The sequence below is a fragment of the Falco punctatus genome (assembly GCF_963210335.1).
Source record: "Falco punctatus genome assembly, chromosome: 9".
In the NCBI taxonomy this organism is placed as follows: Eukaryota; Metazoa; Chordata; class Aves; order Falconiformes; family Falconidae; genus Falco; species Falco punctatus.
The window spans coordinates 50115450-50139973 of NC_137589.1; the positions used below are offsets into that span (position 1 = coordinate 50115450).

General features: G+C 46.3%; 1 protein-coding gene across 1 annotated transcript in view; it reads left to right on the forward strand.

Moving 5' to 3' along the window:
- CACNA1B (calcium voltage-gated channel subunit alpha1 B) overlaps window positions 1-24524 on the forward strand; it is a 306849-nt gene that overhangs the window by 256132 nt on the left and 26193 nt on the right. The window contains exons 34-39 of the mRNA XM_080403088.1: window positions 2032-2173; window positions 5033-5098; window positions 5740-5831; window positions 7655-7805; window positions 10653-10780; window positions 15529-15625. Coding sequence (XP_080259214.1) covers window positions 2032-2173; window positions 5033-5098; window positions 5740-5831; window positions 7655-7805; window positions 10653-10780; window positions 15529-15625 — 676 coding nt within the window. The remainder of the gene's footprint in view (window positions 1-2031; window positions 2174-5032; window positions 5099-5739; window positions 5832-7654; window positions 7806-10652; window positions 10781-15528; window positions 15626-24524) is intronic.

A 24524-nucleotide genomic window follows, 5' to 3' on the forward strand; every position in this document is an offset into this window, starting at 1 on the left:
ATGTCAGCAGCGATTATGAGATTCTGGCAAAGTCTGAGCCAAGCAATGTTCTTGCCATTAAGCCACAGTAACATGAGAAAGAGGGAGGTAAGGCAGGTCCATACACAGAGATGGATCCTGCAGACGCCGCCTGGGCACGTGCTTCTTGGTGGCGCATTAAGCTTGTGCACGGGAAGGATCTGGCTTGAGCATTGCTCCAAAGGTAAAAATTCATCAGATTCACAAGCCTGATGCCCAAATGCCACGAGCATTACACGTAAGGTCTGGTCCTGTTCCCGCTGGTGGGGAGACTCTGGTTAGGATGGGCTCTGGGTTAAACCTTTGTCCTGCACTGAAACCTGCCACGGCTGCTCCGCGGAGGTGTACCAGCCTGTACCGCAGCCAGCACCGGGGAGCAGGTTACTAAGGACCAGGTTAGTGATGGCACCCGGTTATCCAGCCGTGTGCCAGCTCTGCCCCCAGGTATATATGGCCTTACCTGTTAAGGTGAGTTCAGCCCATGTTTTGGGAAGGCAACGTAAGTGATGTGAAAAATAAACTGATGCTGAGGCAAGTATTGAATTTTTAGCACCTATTTTTACTGACCTTGAACAACCCAGGGGAATCCTTGCTTGTGTTTTGCCTGCCAGAGCTGATTTCTGTCGCTGACTTGAATGAGCTCAGTGTTGTCTGCTCTTTCATTGAACATACCTGTGCTTTTCTCTTTTCTCTTTATTTGAGGATTGAGTCTGATATATGGTCTGTGCCTAACTGAGCTGCTTGTGTTTTTAACATGAGAGAAACCGAGTGCATGCCTGAGACTGATTTCTTGAACTCTCTGATGGGATTGGTGGAATGTGATGCTAATGGCCCCAAAACTGAGCTGGCATTTAAAGAAATGAATAGATCCAACAAGCCCCCCAAATCCAGCATGAGCTCTGTAGCCAAATGAGCAAGAAACGTGGGTCAGTTCAATATGACTGGGTGTCTTCTGGTAAAACAATAATACAAGGGAAAGACTGGCTTTGCTCATCTTTACCAACAAGAGCTCCTTATGATTATATTTTCCACTCCACTGCTTGATAGTTTAGAGTGGGATGCTTTCTCTCTTTAGCTAACTCAGTCAAATAAGTGGCTGTGAACAGAGATTCACAAATAAGTGAATTGGAATCAGTACGGAAAGGGGGGATATTTTTCATCTCCTTAAAATAGGAGGGCAAGAGGGATCTGGCTTTTGCATGTTTCGTTTTGGAAAGAACCCTCTCTAGATTAGCTCATTGGGGCAAGAAACCTCTTTTCCCTGGATGAAAGAAAAAAATGGGGTGCGGGGTGGGGAGAATCATATAAAACAGATGGAAATCAGAATCTGTCTCCAGCAGTTCTTTGATTCACCTGTGAAGGCACATTTAATAATAATTTAAAAATCAGCAGGTTCCTAAGGCACCCTCCTGCTGCTGAACATTAGCCTCCCCAGCTGATTTTCTGCCATTGATCCATCTTCGAAACAGTCTTGCTGGTGCCATTTCTCCTTGATAAGCCTGTCCAGTTACATGATGTATAAACATTTAAAACCTCCAGGTTAGAAAACATCCTCATTCTTTCAAGGATGTTTTAATCTTCACTGGACAATGCCTTTCTTTGTTACGGTAGAGGCTATATACGCAATCCCTTGCAACTGTCTTGGCTAAAGTTCAATTCAATGTAGAAAGCAAGCTGACCAAGACTTAAAACAACCTCATTCTTTACAAAATGATAGTACGGCACCATTACCTCTCCCTGAGGCTTTAGGGGGATAAAATCTGCCTTACTCAAAGAAAACACGACCTCCATGGACAGTGTGAAAGGGCCTTTTCTGTCATTGACCCAGTAGCAGAGGGGAGGGCTCTTGTGGAGAGGGATTTTCTCATACTTGCTGCATGTGGAGTGATCTGCACTGACGAATGTTTCTTTTGGAAGGTTTTCTGGTGGCCGATTTGCTGCTTAGATCGTGAAGCTGGTAATTTTAATTTCTTTTTTGCGGGCTGTGGTTTCTAATCGCGTTAATTTCTGAAGGACACAAAACCTTTACTTTCCGCAGGACAACTTCATCAACCTCAGCTTCCTGCGGCTCTTCAGGGCAGCGAGACTTATCAAGCTCCTTCGCCAGGGTTACACTATCCGCATCTTACTCTGGACATTTGTGCAGTCTTTTAAGGTGAGTGTTAGGCAGGTGGGAGGCAGGAAAGAGATGCGGGGAGATGCTAATGCTTGGCACACCTGTAGCATCCTCCATGGAGTATCAAAGATTTTCCCCTTGCCCTAGGAATGGCCTCTCTGCACCTCTACAAAGCGATTACAGGAATATTAATTCTCAGAAAAGCTGACTGACTTGCACTGAACATCCCCTGAACACTGCAGGTGCTGAGCATTTTGGAAAATGAGTCCGAAAGCTGGATGGCTACTGATGCAGGCTCGCAGCAAGCATGCAGAGCTCAGGTTGCCTTTGAAACTGCCACAAAATCCCTATGGCAAAGTCTTAAGACTCTGGTATTTGCATAAGGAAACAGTAGTCTGACTAATAAGTGCCTTCCTGCCTGCTGTTTGCCAGCAGCAAGTCTGAGGTTGATTGCTTTCACTAGGCTTCAGTCTTGGTAAGAATCTGATAGAGATGAAACCCAAACCCTTGCATTTTGGTAATACAAGCTGTCAAGCTGTATAGCACCAGGCTGTGTTTTTATGACGTGGAGGATTACAAAAGGAGGTTTTGTTCTAAAGTGGAGACAGTTACTTCGCCTGGTTTGCTATAGCCCTGCCCTTCCCTCCCAGCAAGCAGCAGCACGTTGTGGCACCAGGGTAACTGGCCACAGCAGCTGGATATGGCACTTCTGAACTAAGCGACCCTCCAACAACTGCCTTGCAGCAGCTTTGTTCTCAACCTGCGCTTAGTTTCAAGGTAGCTGTTTTCCAGATCTAAATAAGAGCCTACATGCCCCGAAGCTCGTTGTTTTTAACAGGTCAGCTGGTGGGATGCCACGCTGCCCAGCGCTGCTCGTGACGTGGCAGGTGGCCCGGCGAGCCTGGGGACCATACCTCTGGCTTTGCACAGGGTCTCCTTATTCTGGGCTGAGCTCAGAGGTCTGTGGGTGATAGCTTATGTCCTGGGTGCTGACAGAAGCTCAGGGGAGTGTGTCTGTGGGGGGGTGCAATGCCAGGGTATTTTGTGTGGTGCTCTCTGGAAGGCGTTATGGTGGTGCTTGGTATTTAACGACGCAGCATGCGGTGGGATGCAGGGATGGTGGCACTTGGTATTTAACGACACAGGGTGGGGTGGGATGCAGAGCAACTGGGGTTTTTTTTTGCTTTAGCTGCGCTTTCAAATACATCACAGTCTCTGAGTCAAAACGATGCAGAGAGGTTATTTTGGGTGATAAAACTGTGGGAAGGAGTCTGGTCTCTCCAAGAATGGAAAAGGCTTTTTAAGAGAAGAAAGACATTCCCCTGCTGCGGTTGGAGGGAGATGCCAGGTGGCTCTGCCCACACCAGGCTGGGAGTGCTGACCAGCCCTGTGCTGGCTGCAAGAGATCTGGGGTGGAGAAGGAGTTTCAGCAGAGTGTGAACATGGCTACTGCTCTGCACCGGAGCTGGTCAGGAGGGGAGTTTCTATTATACTATTTAGACTATAGGGCAAAGTCTTTTGGGAGGTTGAAGATGGGAACATGGTGATTGCTTCTTTCTACAAGTAACCTGGAGAAGAACTGCAGGCTGTGCTGGTTTGTTAATATATATATATGTTTATATAAAAATATACAAATAAATATATATATACACACATAAAAAAATGTGCTGTTATCCCATGGCCAGGGGTGGAAGCAAGTGCTGTATTACGCTGTACATCCCTTTGGGAGACACCAGAGAGGCAGCTGAAGCTCTGGCATTCAGCTTCTGTGTTACGCTTTCCCCTAGCCACCCAGCAGCTCATGGAAAGGGGCTGCGATCTGGCAGGTTGCAGTGCCTCAGGCTTGTTGGGTCGTGTTTTACTTGAGGATGGACGGAGGTGGTGTTGCTGCTGCTCTTATCTTGTAACTCATGAGGAATCCTGCAGCCAGGAGAGTCTCTCCCAGAGGTGGGGTCTGCAGGTATAAGATGTTCTCACTCAGGAGAGCGTCCTTGGACTGTGTGGTCTTGGCTGGATCTTGAGAGAAGGGCTCAGCCAAGGGCCTTTTCAGTATAATCCCGACCCTTTCCAGAGTGTGTGTGCAGAGAGCTGCCCCTGAAGCTGAGCTGGGACAGTTCTGGAGCTGCACAGGGTGCTGCTTGTCTGTCTGTCGCCCCAGCATGGAGCTCTTGGTCCTTGTCCCTGGTGCAAAGGTGGCCAGCAGAAAGCACATCAGCCCTTTGCCCCGTGTTCCCTGCTGGGCTCCCCGTGGGCTGCATAACCCCTCTCCTGCCCCGAGCATCTCATGGTCTAGCCCTAGGACAAGGCTTCTCGATTTTTCAGCTATTACTAATTAAGAGGCATTAATTACCCATTCATTTAACCTGAGTGGAAAGCAGCTATTCCTCTCAGCTTGGGTGACATAATTACATTGTAGTCTTCACAGATTTCTTGCTAAAACTCAGAATATTTTTGTCCTCCTGGGATTGCAATCTTGCCTGTTTTGGAGCAGGAACTTGTTTCTTGGATGTACATTTCTTTTCTTGTACTAAATTTGCAGCAAGATCATTAATAATTAATAATTAATGTTCCTACAATTATGCATAGAAAGTGCCAGTGCCTGCCAGTAGCTCCAGTGCTTGCTGTGGAGCTTCTTACTTTGTTTTCCCTGCTTACTGCTTATCTGCTTGCAAGGATGTAGAGAGACCCCTTGGAAAGCCCAGGCTGGTTTGTGATCAATGAATACCTGGCTCCAGGGGTTTGTCTTCTGAAGGCTGCCAGAACTGTTCATATTCTCTTCCCCGTTCCTTCATCTGAAGGACAAATACCACAAAATTCACGGTGTTGCCCAGGAATTAAATGCTACTGGCATATATAATGCATTTGCTGACATTAATATCTTCTTCTCCTTTTCCACAGGCCTTGCCTTATGTGTGTCTCCTCATTGCAATGCTCTTCTTCATCTATGCCATTATTGGCATGCAGGTAAAAATTTTAGGTTTTATACTGACCATAGGTAGGTTAGTTTTGTCCCACCAGTTCAGGGTGCAAACGGGTTATTGCCTCCGCAACAGGATCAACAACTGACTTAGGATGAGGCAAAAAGCTCATCTTGTCTGGTGCCAGGTACCTTATAAGTGAAAAAAAAAAAAAAAAAAAAGTGACTTTTTCTGCCCTTATTACTAGGTCTTGTGCTGATCCCTGGTTGTACAAAGGGTGAGGGTGGGCAGGGAAACCAACTGTGGGTGATGGGCTGGCAGCACAGCATCGCGGGGGCAGGGGGTATGGGCACATCCCTCCCACTGGGTACCGGCACGCCAAGGGGCGCTGCACCCTTCTGAAAGGAAATGGAAAAGTTTTCTTGCCCTGGGATGGAGCTGAACTGCGGTGTTGGAAAGGGTCTGTGTGAAGGTGAAGCATGTTAACCTTGGCTTTTTCCCCATTTGATCTCCACAACACATTTTTATCTCTCTCTTCAGCACAGGAATTATTCCAGATTTTGAGATCCCTTAAACCAGGACAGATTATTTCCCTGCCTTTTCTTCCAACTCCCCTTGATCCACCTTTATTGACAGTGTCCATGTGAGGATGTCTTTGGCCTGAATCCTTTCTGTTTTCTGCGGCAGGTATTTGGAAACATTGCACTAGATGATGAAACCTCCATTAACCGGCACAATAACTTCCGTACCTTCCTGCAAGCCCTGATGCTTCTGTTCAGGTAAGTAAAGTTTAAAATGCCACACGACTTGCACGTGAGCAATAAATAAGCCTTTGCTTTTGCCACTTCAGCTGCTGAGACTTGAGCATACTCTAAGAAAGGTGTTTGGAGTAAAGCATTTCTGCTTCCTCCTCCTCCTCCTTGGCGTTAAGGGTTGGCCTGGTACATTACCTGAATACGATGGATGTGATTCAACACAGCAGCATCTCCCCAAAGTGACACCCATGGCTGTGACGTGCTACGTCAGCTCAGGCAGAGTTTAATATAAGACAGAACTCCCCTGGTTTGTCTGGTTCTTGCCATGAAGCTTACTTTTTTTTTTTCCTTAAGTGAGAATTCCTTTAATTGGTCATTTTTGCATTACCAACAAGTTAACACTTCATACGTCAATGCCACCTCTGCTTCAGAGTGAAAGTGTTTCCATCTGGGTTCATTCTGCTGGGAAATGAAGCATTTTCAAATGGGGGGAAAAAAAAAATCAATGAAATGACAGATTTTCATTTTCAGACCCAGCAAAAATGAAGTGTAGGCTCTGCTCCCAATCAGGGCAGCTGGGGGAAGATTTCCCTTATCTGGATGTGTGCCGTGTGGTTAATAACTGCTCCGGCCCCACAAGCACCTGCCGGCCGTGCCGAGGCTGGGTTCCGCAGGTTCTGCAGCGCTGGTAACTGGATATCTTGCCTGGGATTTCCTTTGCATCGTTTCTGTGAAGCTAGATGGAAATTAAATTAGCCCTCTCTAGCTCAGCATAATCACTCCACTCAAAACTCTGAATTTTAATAAAACCGGATAATTATTCAGCCTCACGTCCAAACCTCTTGGTCCCTTTCCAGACCCATGTGGCAGGCACGGTGGGACAGAGGGTGCAGAGGCAGCAGGACTACGATGGGAAAACGGGTATCTGCACAGGGGAATGGGGCTTTGCGACTATTTCAGTTTACGCTGAGCATCAGGTTTTCTCCCTGACCGGGAGGAAGGCTTGTGAGCTGGCTCTGTGCACAGATTTGCATGGCTGTGAGCAGCACTGCAAGGTGGGCTCTTCATGGTGCTGCGGAGGGGTGCCCCTGACAGCACCTCTGGGTGTACTGCAGGAATTACAGAGAGAAGAATCAGGGGTTATGTAGGAAGTCAGAGTAAGCCATCCTGGGGGATCCCCTGGCTTCCAATCCATGCATGCACGTTGCAGGGGATGGTTTATTTTGAGGATGGACCCTCTGGAACTCCAAAGTTTTTCCTTTTAGCTATTTTTATCCCTATAGTAGAAGTAGAAGTTAAAGGGGGAGGAGGGAAATGATGAAGAAAACCCAGGAACTGTCATGAAAAAGGGACCCGAGTCACTAGGACCAACCAGCCCATCCTGTTATTTTGTACCTACCTGATAAATAAAAGATTCAAGCAGAGAAACCTGGTTTTATTTCCCATCATTGCCACAGGGTTCACAGCCAGCACTAGGGCAGAGGCATCAGCTGCTTCAGAAGGGAACAGTCTAAACTCTGTTTACTTACATTTGCACTTTGCACTGGGCGTGTTTAAATCAGTCTGGTTTTGTTCTCCGTAAAATCAATAAAGCTGAGCCTACCCGAGCCTGTTCAGCTTCTTTTACCCCCCTGTAACAGAGGGAAATGTTTTTTCTCCTTTCTTTTTCATGTCAGCAGGCTGATAGTTCAAATTCACAATGTAAATGTAGTCTCTGCACCTGGACACAACCTTGCACCTAGTTTAGTGAATTTGGCACAGTAATAGCACGAGGTGGATGCCCCCAACCCCGGCCTGTAATGAGGAGGGGGTTGGATGAGCTTACCCTCTGCCCTCCCCATCTGCAGGAGTGCCACGGGGGAAGCCTGGCATGAGATCATGCTGTCGTGCCTGAGTAACAGAGCCTGCGACCAGCTCTCTGGCCTCACCAAAAATGAATGTGGCAGCGATTTTGCCTATTTCTACTTCGTCTCGTTCATCTTCCTGTGCTCCTTCCTGGTAAGTCAGTCCCCGTCTGTCCCAAAGTGGAGGTGCCAGTGTGGTTACCCCCCACCCCCATCCCTTCCTTCCCCTCCCCCTCTTTCTTCCTCCTTCTCCCTAATTATGATTTATACAACATTACATGACAGCTTCACTAAAACCCGTTTATCGTCCTGGTGATAAAATCCCTTTAATCCCCAAAGAGATCATTTAGTCATTAGTTTAAAGGGAAGGTTTTTATCTTTCTTCTCACAGGGGGGTCTAATATTTGGAATTAGGCATTAATCTGTTTTGTTGTGGTTTGTAATGTGGTCCTTTGAAGAAGGGGCTCGGGAGAGCAGGGTGAGAATGGCCAAGATAACACTGGTTCAGAGGTGCTTGCAGCAGGCAGCTGGGAGCATTACACTTATTTGATGACTTGCGTTTTGTTTTGTTTGTCAAATAAATTAAATAATCACTTTCTTCTGCAATGGTGCCAGGAAAGCTTTAGGCATGAAAGTACATGGAGCTGCTGTACTCAATTCGTGCCCGTGGCCATCGTATGGGGCTGGGTCTAGGCTTTAACAGGTGCCAGTGTTTTCTGATCACTTACATGCATAAAAAGCTCTCTGCTCTTGGGGCTTCGTTCACTTCTGTGCACCACTGGGACAGAGGAATAGAAAACCAGGGACAGGGACCCAATTAATCTTCAAGCAGGAAGAGATGAAAGTCACAGCTCTGAAATGTACCAAAAAGCAACATATCAAACCTATGTTCAGTTCCCTGGGTTTGCTTTAAAGTATAAGATTTGGTGCTTCATGCAGCTAATCCTTGCTATCATCAGACACCTTTAACCAGGCAAAAGAGGTACACGTGGCAGTTTGAAGTTGGTCTCTCTATAGCCATCAGCAGTGGCCCCTACTGAGATCCTTTGTCCGACTGCTGTTGCCCCTTTGACATCCCATGGTTTATTTCTTCTACATATATTAAAAAACGTGGAGCCCTGAAAGCTTATACAAAGTTATCACTCCATTTACTGCTTCCTTCATCACTCTCTATTTTAAAGCCAAGTTTTTGCCTTGTACAAATCCCTAACCCATTATCAGACATCCTCATTGCTATTTTCAAGTGCATTATTATTCCTAAAGTTTTCTTTAAAAAAAACCCAACCAAACAAAGGAAAACCAATACACACACACATTCACTCACTCGCTCACTCTTCCCGGCTCACATCAGCCGTTCCACTCGGAATGTAGTAGCAAAACTGGGGGCTGGAGCACATCTGTGCAGAAGGCAGTTTTGCGTGAGCTTTGCTGCTGAGTCAGCGCTCCTGGAAAACCCCGTGAAACCACACCCTGGGTTTGGGGGTTTGCTGGCAGGGAATGGGGAGAGCCCTGTGTGGGGAAAAGGCAGGGAGGGCAGGCTCCAGAAATAGGCAGCGGAAAGCCAAGCAGCTGGACTGCTACGAGACGGGGCTGTAACTCATTTCTTAGAATGAATTTCACTGCAATGAGATGTGGTTCCGCACAAGCATTGCAAAGCTGTAGCCTGGCCGGGAGGGCATGTTTTTATGGTTTGTTCGATGCTGTTACACCACAGACTGAGGGGGGTATTGGATAAAGTATTTGTTTTTAAATGTTGTTTCTGGCTCTTTGTGGATGTCCAGCTTGACATAATTTTCCTCCTGTAATTTACACTGTTGAAAAATACAAACTGAAATTTAAAAATATACAGGAAATTTAGAAACAGCTGTGTGTCAGTGAGGGAAATGTACTGAGCCGTGGCTGAAGCTGGGAGCAATAGAAAGGGATTTGGGATCAAGTAGAAAACTCTCAAAAGTTTTGCTGCCTCTTGATGCTCTGGGGGTTCTCTGTTACGTGTACCCCATAAGAGCCAAGAACCCCTCCTTCCTCCAGATCATGCAGGAATGGGAATTCTTTAAAACTGCACAACCCCCAACCTCCACTGCCTGATTTTCTTTTAACAGCTGAGGATATCCATAACCAGTTTAATTCTGCTCCTCCCCACACGAGAGCTCACAGCGGCCCTTGCTCAGCACATTGCGGAGGAGCCGTGCTGGCGGCAGCGGCTCAGCCTCCCTGCAAAGGGCACGGCAAAGGCGGAAAGGGGACTCATACAAGTCAGGTCTTTATCCAGCACAGGAGCATCCGTTCCTGCCTGCCCTCCTGTTCTTCCATTCTGCTTGATCTTTTCCCATTGAAATCCTCGTGACTCTTCCGTTGGCTTTAAAAAGAGGAGAATCTTTCTGTGCCAGAAGCATTTGCCAGGCTCTGTGTTAGACAGCAGCCATTAGGGACAGGAGCCTTCGGTGTGTCCTGCCCCTCATCTTTCTGGGGATCTTTGAAGGTTTGAACTGTTATGAGTTGAAAATGGGATGTTCCGGTTGAAGAATCATTTTTCTTCTAGCTGTTCTTGCCTTGATGTGCCTTGATATGAGAGTGCTGGAAGAGTTCGCATCACCCAGCTGGTGAAGCAGCCGGTGCATCCCATGTGCTGGTCTGCACTGGTGTAGGGAAGAAGGGGCAAGGGAGAGGTGCTGAGCCAGTGGGGCTCTGGGGTGGGTCATGCAGGGCATCACCTGGGATGTGGATGTGGCCAAACTTTTCATGGCCAAAAGCCGTGACAAACCTGCCCTGTACTTCAGAGCTGGAGGTGTCTTGCAGCATGCAGGGGAGGGTGAGGTGGCAGCAGGTCCCCAGGGACAAGTTTGTAGAGTTTATTCTCCAGGGCATGGCTGCTTCTTGTGGAAACCACTCACCCTGCTAAGGGAACCATACCTGCTCCCCTTCCAGCCTTTTCTTCTCTCTTCTCTTTCCTCTTCCTTTCCCTTCCCTCTCTGACTGCATTATTGCTTCCTCTCTGCAGATGCTAAACCTCTTTGTGGCTGTGATTATGGACAATTTTGAATACCTGACAAGAGACTCCTCCATCCTTGGGCCCCATCACCTGGATGAGTTTGTCCGTGTCTGGGCTGAATATGACCCAGCTGCCTGGTATGTATGCTGTTACGCTTTCACGTGAAGAGAAGGATATACATTATCTATAAATACCATACCTATACAGGCAAACAGCCCATTTTTAATGTGAGTACAGCTCCAGAAGGAAAACCACTCCAAAGCTTGAGCTAACGTTGGTGGTAAATGCTCCAGCTTCAGCTTACTGTGCACTGGAGATGACTGAACCTGATGTCATTACAAGGGCATTTCCTTCTCATAGACACAAGATAGACGTAAACCAACAAACCAAGAAAGTACAGCTCACCCTCCCCCCCCGCCCCAGCCAAAAATTAATAGGGTAGATTCAAATGATCTTGGCTAAATTGCCAAGTAGAAAAGCTCTTCACCATTTCCAAAGGGAGCTTTGATTGCCTTTGGTTTCTGCGTTGCAGTTCGGAGATAAAAATGTGCTGAATCTCTTGCCATTGGCAGCACTTTGGGTAACTTGAGAGGCTGGGTTTTGTCGTACCCCGTTTGTGCAGCATTTTTTTCCGAGTTGAGAACCACCTTAATGGTTTCACAAATCCTCTGGAGAGACAGGAGGCCACATTAAAAAAACAATAACAAAAAGCAAGTTTTCGAGGTGCTCTCTCTTTCCCTTGAAAGGAGATGATGTACCCCACTGCTTTGCATTTGAGTCAAGTTCTACAGACTCAGGCTTCATCATTTGTGTTCACCCACCTGTGAGGCAGCAGGGAGTGACGTGATGGTTCTCAGTGTAAGGGTGGTTTGCTTAAAACATCCGATTTTTAAACAGTTGTTTCTCATCCAACCCAATGTTTTGATGTTGGAAGTCTCCTTCTAATGACATCAAATTATAGAAGGGAATTTTGTTCTTCTAAGCAATATTTTAGCTTTTGGACTTAAGGCTGAAACGTAAGATGTAAGAAATAATAAGAAGAAAATGCAATAAGCCTAACTCTGGAAGCATTGCAGTTCTCAGTGAGCTGCTGATAAAATGTTCCTGATATACGAGTGTGTTAAAGGAGGAAATGATTTTCTGGCAGCCAGGTGTTGAGGTGTTCGGTTCTATGGTTTTATCTCTTTGTTTTTCTTATTCAAAGACACTTGCAGGGAAAGCTGCACACCTGGGCTTATGTACCACAGCAGCGGGGGAGTGGCACTGTGTGGTGGCAGACCCAAGAGCCACTGCTGAAGTATTTTAAGGCATTTTTTTTAAACACGGCACAGCTCTGAGCAGTGATCACTTCTAGAGCAAGGCTGACTTGAATATATTTGTTTTCTCCATTGCCCAGAGAAAGCTACTGCACCACAGTCCTGGTGACTGTGTTATTTTCATTTCTAGATGCTCTAACATACAGGTCACAGTAATTTCCTTTATATTCTGCAGCTTGGGAATTTGCCTGTTGGGAGAAGTTTTTTGATTTAAAGCCCTACTAATTTTGTATCCATTTTCCTCCCCACGAGTCACTCTGCAACGAATCTCTTCTGTATTTGTAATGAAACTGCCTCCAGCTCCTCCAATATCTCCGCTCTTTTTTGTTTCCCTTTAGTAGAGACAGATGCAGAAAGTATTTGTGCAATCAGCATCTCAAACTCCCTGCTAGGATGCAATTAAACTGCTTTAAAATCTCAGTTAAATTGACTTAGGCTAACTTTAAATGTAAACCTATTCCAAAACAACTGCATTTCTCTGAACTGTGTGCGATTTTAACTAGCTCAAAGCCATCCGTACTACAAGCCTGCGTATATTCTGCACACATAGTAGCAGCTTGTAAGCTCCAAGCAGATTTTCATTACCACGTGCTCTGTAACACAGACAAGTCCTTTGTGGCTATTTGGCAGGCAGTAAATAGCTTTTTTTTTTTTTTTTTTCCTTTTTCAAATCCAATCCTATCTCATATCTCTAAAAAATCTCAATGAGACTGAAAACTTGGGAGTGCCCGTTTTCTCCTTAGAAAATAGTCTTGGCTCTGGTTAGCATCCGTGGGAGAATGTAACGCACCTGCAAGGGAAAAAAATAGTATTGATGTGCTTCTTTAATGTTTATGTGTTCAGGAACTTTCCACCCGTAAGAGGCACAAGCATTAAATTTACAGAAAGATGTGTTTGCTCTATTAACTCTGAGCGCAGAGGTTACATTTTGTGAGTCACTCAGGGGCCAAAGCTTTTAACTTCTAGAGCTGTTAATATATAATATGTCATATATTAAGATTCTAATTCCTGTTTTGCTCTGGTGTGAAGCTATTAATGTTGGCAGAGTGACTGGGGGAGGGAGTGAGAGTCAAAGGACAAGCAGGACATGTTGCTCGAGGCTTGATCCTAAAATATGTGCATATTCTGGATTTTCCATGTGTGAATAGTTCCACTGAAATCACTAATGTTTTCATAAGTGGGACTAACGTTTCCGCAATTTAAAAGTAATCTGAAATCTGTTCACAATTTAAGGTCAGAACTAGTCTTTTGGTCATTTAGGCTGAACTTCTGTGGAGCTCTGGACATGGTATTTCATAACAGCTACCTGTGGATTAATAGCTCACCTCTTAAGGTCCGGCTCCCAGCAGTACACCCCATTGTGATCTGAAGACACGGGGCGTTAGAGGACCAGGTTTTTATTCAGCTGTTTGTTCCACTAGTTGGTCAAACTCATTGAAATAAAATGTTGATCCAAATTTTTTCTAAGTCAGCCATCTCCTTTTGGCATTTCGGCTCCCGGTATAGACACGTGTAGGGCTATGGTAAATAACCACCATAGCATAATTGGCAAGAGAGATGCCTCCTAGGGAGTGTTCTCTTATGTTTACATGCAGGTGAGCTGGTTCCTACTTCCATCTGTCACTGAATGATCGCCTCTCTCAGGGTCTCTATTTCGCTTGTCCCAAGGAAAAGGGAATTACAGTCTTTGTTCACTTCCCGTAGCTTGAGACCCTCAATGAACGATGCTGCATGGGTAGAAAGTACAAATATTCTTATACTTTTGTTATATAGGTAATATTTTAAATATAGGCTTGAAGTGTATTATTTACATACCTATTTCCAACATCACCTTTGGTTTTGTTACAAAATCCAACTTTCTGTAAACTTTTCCGGGGAAAAACATTCAAAAGGAGGTAAAACAGTAGCTAGCTGCTGCTGCTCTAGATGTGTGTCCCACGCGGTAGGGGTAAGTACGGGGAAACTGCTGGAGTTAGGGGTGGCAGAAGCCTCGGGCTCACAGAAAAAGAGAGCGAGAGAGAAATGGGGCACAGCCAGTGGTTTGGGCCGGGGCTGGGAGTTAATCAGGAAAGGAGTGAAAACACTGAATTTAAGGATTAACTGGGAAAGAACAGAAAATTGTCTTTCTATGAGCTTTCATTTGTTCAAGATACATAAAGTGAGCACTTTATCTCTCTTATAACCCCCTTCCCAGTGCATACCCCTTAGAGATACTGGAAACGTTGGTCTTGCCATCGCAGTCCCGTTAGTCGCTCCCAAGAGCTGAGGGAGATGCTATTGTGGCAGCACCTTCAGCAGTTGGGAGAAGGTGCAGGTGCTCCCAAGGGAGAGCTTTTTCTCACCTACCTGAAATAAAGGGATGCTGATGAAAGCAAACAGAACTCAAATAGATATAAACAACCTGGGAAGGAATCCCTGTTTGTCATAATTTGTCATAATTTGCTGCCATGACCTTCCAAAGCAATACTTCTGCTGGTTTTCCAGCCCTCCACAGGCTCTTGGAGAGCTCAGGGAACTGCTCATACGTATTGCTGATTTTACATAGCCGTTCTAAAATTTCAGTAAACTTCTTGACTCAGTTAAACCAATATACTTTTTATAACCATGATTAGGCCTGCAGCCAAGACTTGCACAGTTCCATTTGATCTGTTTCTGAATTAATAGTTTCAAGTTGATTGTGAAGGTTTTGAATAGACCTTAATTTTTTACATCCAAAAAAGCAGTAATATTGAAGGAGATATTCCAATATATTCCAACTTTCTTTATATAATGTACCAAAATAAACATAGTGAAGCCAAATCATCTCGTTTTTCTTTAGAGGTCATTTTGAAGTTCAGTACAGCTCTTTTTGTACATGATTTGGTTACTTATAAAAGATTAAGAAATGTAATCCTGCTGTTAAATTAGCTGAAAATATTGTTGAGAGTTAATGAGACTGGCCATAAAGCTACCTCGAGGTATCTGATTTCACCTGCTGGTAATGAAGGCTGGATTTTCCCAGTGCCCATGGCCAAGGCAGCTCTCGAGATGGTGGTTTCTGGACTTCCAGCAAATTGCTTGTTGCCCATGAAGCCAAGCACAGCCCTGCTGGGGTTATGTAGGTGGTAACAGTGGAAGGTAAAGGTTCCCAAGTTCTTTTGAACCAGCTCATTTGAATCCCATTTAATAACCCATTAAATAGGCGATTTGTGTGCGGCAGGCTCTGGTGGTGTTGGGCTGCTGCAGCACCTGGGTGGTGGCTGGAGGCTGTCAGGAGGCAGATGCTCAGGCACAGAGAAGTAAAACATCAGTGATACAGGTAACTGAATGCAGTGGTTCAAAGGTCTTGCCGTGGCACTGAAGGTTTCACAGAAGAAAATCCAAGACTACAGAATTTGTTAAGTAGTTGGAAGTTCTCTCTCTCTCTCTTTCTCTCTCTGTTAAAGTGCCTTTTCCATTGCAAGCCTGGTTGCTCTCAGACTAACTTTGCTTTTCAGCGTGTTTTGCCCTTCCAACTTCTCCCATTTGTCTGGGGAAAAACTGATTCTTCTTGGGTTTTGCTGTCATAACATCTGATGTTTTCTTTCCAGTTGCCGGATTCATTATAAGGATATGTACAATTTGTTACGTGTAATTGCTCCACCCCTGGGCTTAGGAAAGAAGTGCCCTCATAGGGTGGCATACAAGGTTTGGAACTTCAGAGACTCCATCCAGCATTTTCAGTTCTGGTTTTGTTTCTTTTTAAACACCCCACCCCACCACCCCCCAAACTGCAAATGCAAAGAGTACAGAAAAGAAACTGTAATGTAACTAACCCTTTGCCTGGAACAAGGAATGATTGACTGACTGCCTCCTTTTTCCTCCATGCATCTCTTCCCCATCTACTCCCACACCCCAGCTGGCTGAAGACAGGCAGCTTTATGAGACAGTGAACCCTCCAGCTTCCATCCTGCCGGGTCTAGGTGGGAAGTGTTGGGGAAAAGCAGCACAGCATCTGAGCACTTTGTCTATATATACACGCAGTGGAGAGAAATGTCATCCCGAGATTTCTAAGGAGTAGCAACTCCATTTTGTTTGGGTTTCATAGCAGCATTGCTCCAGTTGAATGCCCGGTATTCAAACCCTTCCCTTTCCTGAGCTGAAAAAACATTTGATGTGGACATTGGTTAACTGGGCAGCAGGGTGGGATGGGTACCTAGGCTGGGAAGAGATGAAGGGATGAGCTTTCCACAGTGCAACAGCCAGGGATTACCTTGGGAGCAAAATTACCTCTCTGAGATCATAAGCTATGGTGGACATCCAGTGAAACCTCCTTCCTCATGGTGCAGGAAAAGTACCCTGTGCTTGGGAGCTGAGCCAGGGAATTGACAGATCTTGCCAAGAAATCAGCACAGGATGACACTGGACCTCAGTGGGGTCCCAGTTACAGGCAGGGATTTTCCTGCAGTCAGTGCACAGAGAGCAGAAGATGCAGGAGAGGGGAGTGGAAGCAGCCAGCGTGGAGCTTGCTTTTCTCTTTCACTCCAGCCCAGGTGTTTTCCACACCTAACTGGGGGTTTAGGAGTTAACAACCATTGCAGAGAAGGCACGAGACCCTGTACCTCCAGCCAGGGGGCAGGGGCAGAAGAGAGAAGCCAGAGGGAAGCCATTGGCTGTAATTAGAAATTGTGTCTCTCAGCAGCCTTTAAATTAGCTCTGGGCTAAAAAACCTGGGTGATATTTTAACTGTGTTAGTTACCAAGGACAGGAATAGCTGCTTTTGGCTTGGTAAGTTCTCTCTTCCACCCCCTCTTGCACTGATGCTCTATATAGGAATTGGGACCCGTGTCAGGGTAGTGAGCTGGCATACAGGTGCCTGTTTCTGTAGGAGAAAGGGATTTTGTATGGGAGCTTAGATCTTTGTTTCCTTCCTAGTATAGTGGAGATGATAATACTGTCCTGCTTTTCCAAGGGTTAAACATTAATTAATAACGTGCTGCAATATACTTAGGTCTCCTCAGATGACAGGCAGCACAGATTTGCGCAGCGTAACAAGCAGGCAGCTCACTGGGACAAGAAAATGAGATTGTTATAGTCATGCTCCCAGTTTCAGTAGTCAGAAAAAGGCAAAACAGAATTCCTGGCTGTTTCTGCACTTGCCTTTCAGGGCAGGGTTTTATTTACCACGTGTGCTGAAGGTAGGCACCATCAGCTGGTTTAAGGGCTTTTCCCCAAATCTCTGCAATTCCCAGTTCCCTCTAACGTACAGGACAGATGGCCACCCTTGGTGGTGGAGACAACCAGTTCCCATTGGCTTGATGAAAGAGGGTCCCAACAAATGCCGGGGAGAAACAGGTCCCCTTTCCATCACCTTACTGCAATTCAAGGGCTGGGCTCTGGTTTTGTCAAACTGGAGTTCAGGCTGGAGGAGGACTGAAGGCTGGCCGAGGTTTTGCGGAGCTGCACCCTTGGCTTGGAGCCAGAGCAGTCCCAGGCTGTTCCCTGAGCAAACACACCGGGAACTGGCTTTTCGTTTCTCTCGCAGCCCCTCAGGCGAGCCTGAAACCCAAACTTTGCATTTACTGATGGAAAGCTGAATGTTTTCTCTAAGCCCTGTCTCTCCCTGTCCCATAATCCTGCCTACCAGCTCTCCCTGGCATGATGAATACAGCCTTGACCGACTGGTTTGGGGGGGGTGAGAAAGGGAAGCATCCCTCTACCCCCGCCAAGAGCCAGCCAAACCCAGCCCTCCCCACACCTACACCCTCCACCCCCACCCCACCCCCCCAAGCAGAGACATCAATCATTCCCCACAGGGACCCACGTGCCGAGGCACAGCTCTGGCCACGGGATGTCCCTGCAGTGTGGAGGAGACGTTGGGCATTGAAACGCAGCAACGGAAGCGGAGAAACCTTTCTATTTACCCACCTCTTCATTTTGGTTTTGTTTTCCTGAGAAATCTGATTAACCAGATCTCTGTTTTCTTGTCTGCTTTCCCCTCTCTCTCCTCCTTTTCATTTGCTCCATTGTGTTGCCTTTTCCCCTTCCTTCCCCCTCTTCCTCCCCCAACCCGGTCTGGTTTGATTTTTGTGTCCTCTCGCTTTTGCCTCCCTCCCTTTGACTCCAAGCGGGCGCATCAGTTACACAGACATGTATGAGATGCTGAGACACATGTCCCCACCTCTAGGCCTGGGAAAGAAATGCCCTGCTCGCGTTGCCTATAAGGTAGACCAACCCCCTAGAAACTCCTGCCAAACCACCAGCTTTTTGTGCCGTGGCTGACGTGGGTGCCGGTTTTCTGTGGCATTAGTGTTGTTCTCCTGGACTTCTCTGGCGCTTTCTCTGCTTTCCAAGCAGACTGGATTTTGGATCTTCTGCTTCTTTTTTTATTTTTCTTTCTTTTTTTTTTTTTTTTAAAACCTTTTTTTGGTCTTTGAAACTATGGCACATCAGTTTGTCTTTCTAAGTATGTCTCTGCTGTCTCTATCAGTGTTTCTCTCTCTCATTCTGCTTCCATTTAGGCTAATTTGAGGAAGGAGGGTGCTAATGAGCAAATTACCCCACCAATATGATCCCCATTTATCTTCCTACAGCTCTTTGACTATCCATTCTCACTAGCCCTTCAGTAGTATGTTGTTTTTCCCCCTTCTTAATTAGATTGGAGTAATTAGAGTAGGCAGTACTGTAGGAGTTAGCAAGCTATTAAACAGTGGCAACACCAGAAGGGCTCCTTAAATACCCTTGTGCAAGAAATTATTTTAACAGAAAACATTTAAGACGGTTAGATGAAGAAATCATTCTAACTTATTGTTTATTCTGAAAAACTTTCGAATTCAACCACAAAACTGCAAAAGGCTGTTAGCTGCCGCCTTTCAGATGTTGTGGGGATGAAACTGAGCTAGACATAGAACTGGAATTAAGGAGCAGACCCAGACCCTGCCAGTTAAAGCCGCGCTGCCTTCCCAACAGCTCGCAGGGCGCTTGGAAATTTACATTTGCAGGGCTGATTCCTGGGAAGCTTCTAACATTGAATGTCACAGTTTTAGAGGGAGAGGTTTGTCATAAGCATTTAGCACTGGCGTAATTGGGCGCCCATAAAACTCAACAGGGTTTTTTTTGGCTGTTGATGTCATTTGAGTCACCACCAAGCCTAATTACTGGCCCCCACCGTGCTTGGTGCAACGGATCCCAATCACAACAGCCCCTCCAGTAGTGCTTGTTTGTTCACTGAGGCCTTATGAAAGCAAGATTTTGCAAAAAGACTCAAGCTAAACCCAAACCTGGGCCTGCCTTTATGTAGGGCACTTAGCAGCAAGAAGAGGTTCAGATACAAGATCCTTCCTCAGAGTGTTAGGATTTAAAATAAAAAGAAAATTAAACATAACCTTAAGGCTAGCCAGTTAGATATCTTTTATGTATTTCTTCTGATTTGTTTCTGGCCACTTTGGTAGCTGCTTTAAAACAGCATCTCTATTATGAGTAATTCATACCCACCGTACCATAACTAAGCCTGAGAAACCCAGCTACATCAAAATGCCAGCTCTCAGCTATTTCAGATAGATGAGTAGATAGGTAAACATCTGTATAGAAGTGCCAATTATAGGCAGAAACCCACTGATTTTAAAGTAATCGGTGTCTCTTTTTAACACCTGTAAGTTTCCTTTGACTTAAGATGGAGCTGTGCCCTGCTGAAAGCCCGGCAGTAGGCATTTGCAGCTGGACAACCCAGACCTACTGCTCTGCGGTCACACGTGTACCACAAGCATAAAGCTTCCCCACCCCCCAATCTTGTGCAGTTAAAAAAGGAAGAAAATGAAAGGGGACACAGAGATCATGTGTTAAAATAGGCATTTTAAACAAACCCTTTGGCTGATTTTCTTAGTGTGGTGTTTGTGTGCCTCTGCGATTGCTCTTGACGGCTGCAGCAGGCTTTCCCCGGGCAGAGGCACTGTAGATGTGCCTTCCCTGTCTGTCTTTTCCCTGTGAGTCAGCTGAGACCTCATTTAATTTGTCTGTCTTCACAGAACAAATCCATAGAACTTAGGTACATACCAACAGTTTCTTTCTAAAATACAGACTCCTGATTTTCTTTAAAGGCGTCTTTGATTTTTACTTATCTACTATGAAACCTCTAAAGGGTGTCTGTGTATGACTGAACTGAAAGTAGAGACTGGTTCCAATCAAACAGCTCAAATCTAGACTGGACATCAGATTTCTCTGAGCTTGAAGGTGATCAGATTCATTTTGCATGTTATCAAAGAGCCCCAAAATACAGAAATATGGATTTAAGACCAGATCTGATTTTTTTCCCACAGTGTAAGGCTGCAGCTTGCACTGACCCTCACTCCCAGCTATGGCTGCTGATAAAACTAAACCCTTGTGGCGAGGCAGTACTGGTTTTGGCTCCCTCCCTCCTCCTTTTCTATCTGCAGCACTAGGAACAGCATGTCCACCGAGACAGATTGGTGCTGAGCATCTTCCCCCAGGTGGCAGCTGCGTGTGGGTCGTGGCATCCCCTTGCCCTACACCTGCCAGCTGTTCCCCTACCAGTGCCAACCTTGCTGTCCTCCCACAGCTGATGGGAGACTTGGGGAGCACAGGGCAGCCCACCCAACCATGCACACCTTCCCGCAGAGCCAGCCTGCAGAGGGACAACGACCCCCATGTCCTGCAACTGTAGCAGAGTCAGTGCTGACAGCCGCCAGGGCTTTGTCTCTGCGCTGGTTTTGCTCTCTCTCTCTGAACCAAATGATGTTTTATAAACCTTACTGGTCTGTCTGGCAAAAGCTCTTTTGCCCCACGTGTCCATCCTTTTTCTTTCCATATATTTTTTTCCCAGTCCTCTCTGCAAAGGTTTGATGTGTTTTCCCCATCTTTGTCTGTGTTGCCTTCTCAGTACGTGCACACTGTCATTTTGTTTGGAGTTTTCCCTCTTTGCAGCCCCCTTGGCTGCTGTCCTTCCTTTCTGCTGTTTTCTGGTTCCCCTTTCTCAACTGGTCTCCTTGGCCGGCATGACCAGCCTCTGCAGTTCCGTGCGCGTGGCTTGCTGCTTGCCTGGGGCTGCATGCGGGGGGGCCCCGGCTGCGCTGCTCGGGCACCAGGAGAGCTCTGTCCTGCACTGGGGGGGTGAGAAGAATGTGAAGGGACTGAATTTTAAAATCTTTTCTACTCAAATGAAAAGAGGAAAGAAACCCACTTTGACTTCACTCCAGGTTCTTGAGATTTGATCGCTTGTCCATTTTCAGATGAGGGTGGTGATGTTTTTTCACGCTGTTGACAGTCGTGTTGAGATTTTGAGGCCTCTTAGACAGTTGTTTGTCTTGATATCAGCTTGCTGATAGTGAAGGGTCCTGGGGTTTGATGTCCTATCCAGTAGTAGCAATAAGGGCAGAGCCGCAGCCAGCTTTGCCGTCACCTGGAGTCAGTCCATCCTTTGCACTGCAGAGCATCTTTAGAGAAAATAGGAGAAGGAATTCTCTCTGACACTGCAGTGCCATCAAGGTATCTTGCAGGTATTTGCAAGAGTGAAGTTGGAGGAGGGTTTTTTTTGAGAGCCTGAGGGTGTGATTCTTAGGAATGGTGTGATGCAGGAGAGGCATTAACACAAGCCTTTCTCCACTGCTCTTCAGAGTCATTTTTTTACCACCCTCTCCAGGGACAGGAGAAGACAGCATCACCAGCAGCCACGGCTCTACGCTGTCCAAGTCCTGCTCTAGGCAAAGTCCCACATGGAGTCTGCTGGGCGATGCTGGCAGCTGGAGGGGGCTCTTGACTTCATTTTGTGGCTCTGTTGATGCTGTCAAGCAGAGCTTTTTGCTCCCTATTTCAAGGGCGATTGATTTACTGCAGGGATTAGAAGGGCTCTGGCTTCTTTATCGCCTCCTGACATGGCCAAGGCTCCTGGATATGCAATGGGGGGTGACCCCAGAGCTGAGCTGGCTCCCCAGCCCAGACAGGTCCAGCTGTGTGCCAGAGACAGAGCCCACATTTTGGGGCCCAGACCTCACTCCTCTGTTGGCCATGGGAGGGAGGAGGGCCCTGGCCAGCCTCTCTGAAGCCAACAGAAGAGTTAAATAAGAGTAGAATAATTACAACTAGGTCAGGGTGAATTATTCATAGCAAATAATTTATTCACCAAACTCAGCCTTGTTTCCCACCAGCAGTGTTCCATTGTCCTGAATTTATTCCCATTTGGGACTTATTCGCAGAGCAGTTCTTGTCCCAGTGGCTGTGCGGGGGCTGTGGATGGGGTGCTCTTAATGATTCAATTCCGTTGGGGTGCCAGCTAGTTTTCCTGGCATTTGTAGCTCCATATGCTCCTCTTCCTGCTAACGTTTGGACAAATGTGTCGATGAATAAAATTTACAGTGCAGATATTTCTGTTCGGTGCTCACTTTCTGGGTCAGGCTGGGAGCCAGCAGGAGACCTTTTATCCTGACTTTTGATACTGGGAGGAATTTTCCCCCATTTCTCTAATAAGTTCCCTGCCTATTCAGACATTGTCCAAGAAGTTCTGAGCAGAAAATCTGCAGAAACCAAATGTTGAAAGGGCACAAATTCTGTCAATTCTGCTTGACACACAGGTTTGGTTTCTCGTTAGCAATGTTTATTTGCAATTAAGTCACTACTAGAACCTCTCTGACCACACAAGTAACCAGAGCAAAAAGCATTGCCTCCCTAACCTGGCTGTAATCGGTTGCTGTCTCGTTATCTGCAGAGTTAATTAGGAGACTCTAGAGACACTGTTGCAGCTCCTGCCTCTGGGGCCTTTTCCTGCAGAAACACTAACGAGCTCCCCTTACTCAGGAGGGGGATGCCTCCAAAACCACCTAATTAAAACCAAGGGCTGGAGAAGGGTTCCCCAAGCGCAGTTGGAAAACAGGAGCGGGGACTCCATCTGCTGCCAGCTGCTTTTCCTCAAAGGAAATTGGAGATGAAGGGAGGAAGAGGAGCAGCCGGGGGGAGGGGGAGGCCCTTTCCTGCCAGGTCTGGGCACCTGGGAGGGATTTTAACCTTTTTTTCTTCCTGCTTCCCAGCTGTTTTCCTGGATACCCCTCATTTGTGGCTGGCAGTTTCCAAGGCACCCGAAGTGATGCAAGCTTTTTACTAGTGTGGGGAAGCATCAGGTGGCCTGACATCTCCATCAGCAGGCTCATATGTTTTCCTTCTGGAGTCCAGAAAGATGAAAACTTATCCAAATCAGATTTATTTATTTTTTACCAGATTTTTGCATTGACTTCCAAAGCACAAGGGATTGGTAAGACATGGCCTTGAAGAACAACTTCAGCCAGGAGTAACAGCAAAAATGGGGAGAGATGTTAATTTTACTTTAAATTGCCATGTACAAGCTAAACAAGTGGTTCGGTTGTTTGGCTTTTGTGAACCATGTTGTTGCCTATGCTGTATGAAAAGCATAGAAATTTTCTCTTGTGTCCTAGTTAAGGATAAAAATCAGAAGTTCATGATTCATTTTTCAAAGACCAATTTTGGGTCAACAAGAAAATTCATCTTTGAGAAATTTTACCAATTTCAGTTGGATTCCAGTTCCTTTTAAATGGGTCCTATAGAAATGTAAATGAATTAAAATACAGGTAAAAGTAGGAAGCAGCTTTGAAAACGTTGGAATTTCTTGCTCCGTGCATGTTGGAAGGAGATGTTTTTACATTAATGTTCTTTTATAACGTTGGAGGGAAGAATTAAGGTATCTTTTTGTTTGCAGTTTCAGCCTTTCCATTGCATTTATGGCACTAGGAACATGCACTAGATGACGGGCAGGGACATTCTGGTGCCGAGTGCCTCCTCTGGGGCAGCTGTGCCAACATCTGGATCACTCCTTGGCTCCACTGGTGTCTATGGTGGTGTGGGGACATGGAGTGAGCATGTCTCACCAAGCTGCCTTCTCCCTTGCCTCCCACATGGCGTGGTGACAAAGCTATTTTGAATCAAAGATGAATTAATTCCTTTCTGGTACCTGCTTCATCTTCAGCAGGAGCTCTCACAGAAATGTGGCATATCCATTTAAGCAACATATTTTCTCATGTCAGGGGCTTCCAAGAAAGCAGTTTTCACTGGTATTGGGAGGGATCTAGGGCAGCTTGTAGCTGAGACCTGTCAAGCTTTGCTGTAGCAGGTTATAAGGCACTTTTGTCTCATTTTATGGGGTTTTTGGCTAAGAAATGGACAGCTGCTCTGCTCTGGTAAGTGCAACTTGCAGTCCACCTTGCAGTGCACGTGCTTCTCAACTGGCGGTCAACAACCTACCCCAGAGCAGGATGGGGAGATGTGTTCGGGTTTGCTACCCTGATAGGAGAGAGGGAGACATCCCACCCAAGCCAGACCAAGCCTCCCCTCTCCTGATGTGACTGCTAGTGCTGGCCATCCCTAGCTAGGGGCTATGAGATGCATGAGGAGTGATACAACAACCCCTCCTTCTGTTGGTTGGTGATTTACCAGAAATTGCAATGACCTAAAGGTGTCTGGGTTGACCTGTTTGATCAGTTTGTATTTTGGGATGGGAAGAATGCTGTAGACCAGGCAGCATGGAGGGTGATGTGAGGAGGAAGGAAGGGAATGCTCTGGAGAAAGTTTTTGTGGTTGGTGGCTGGCT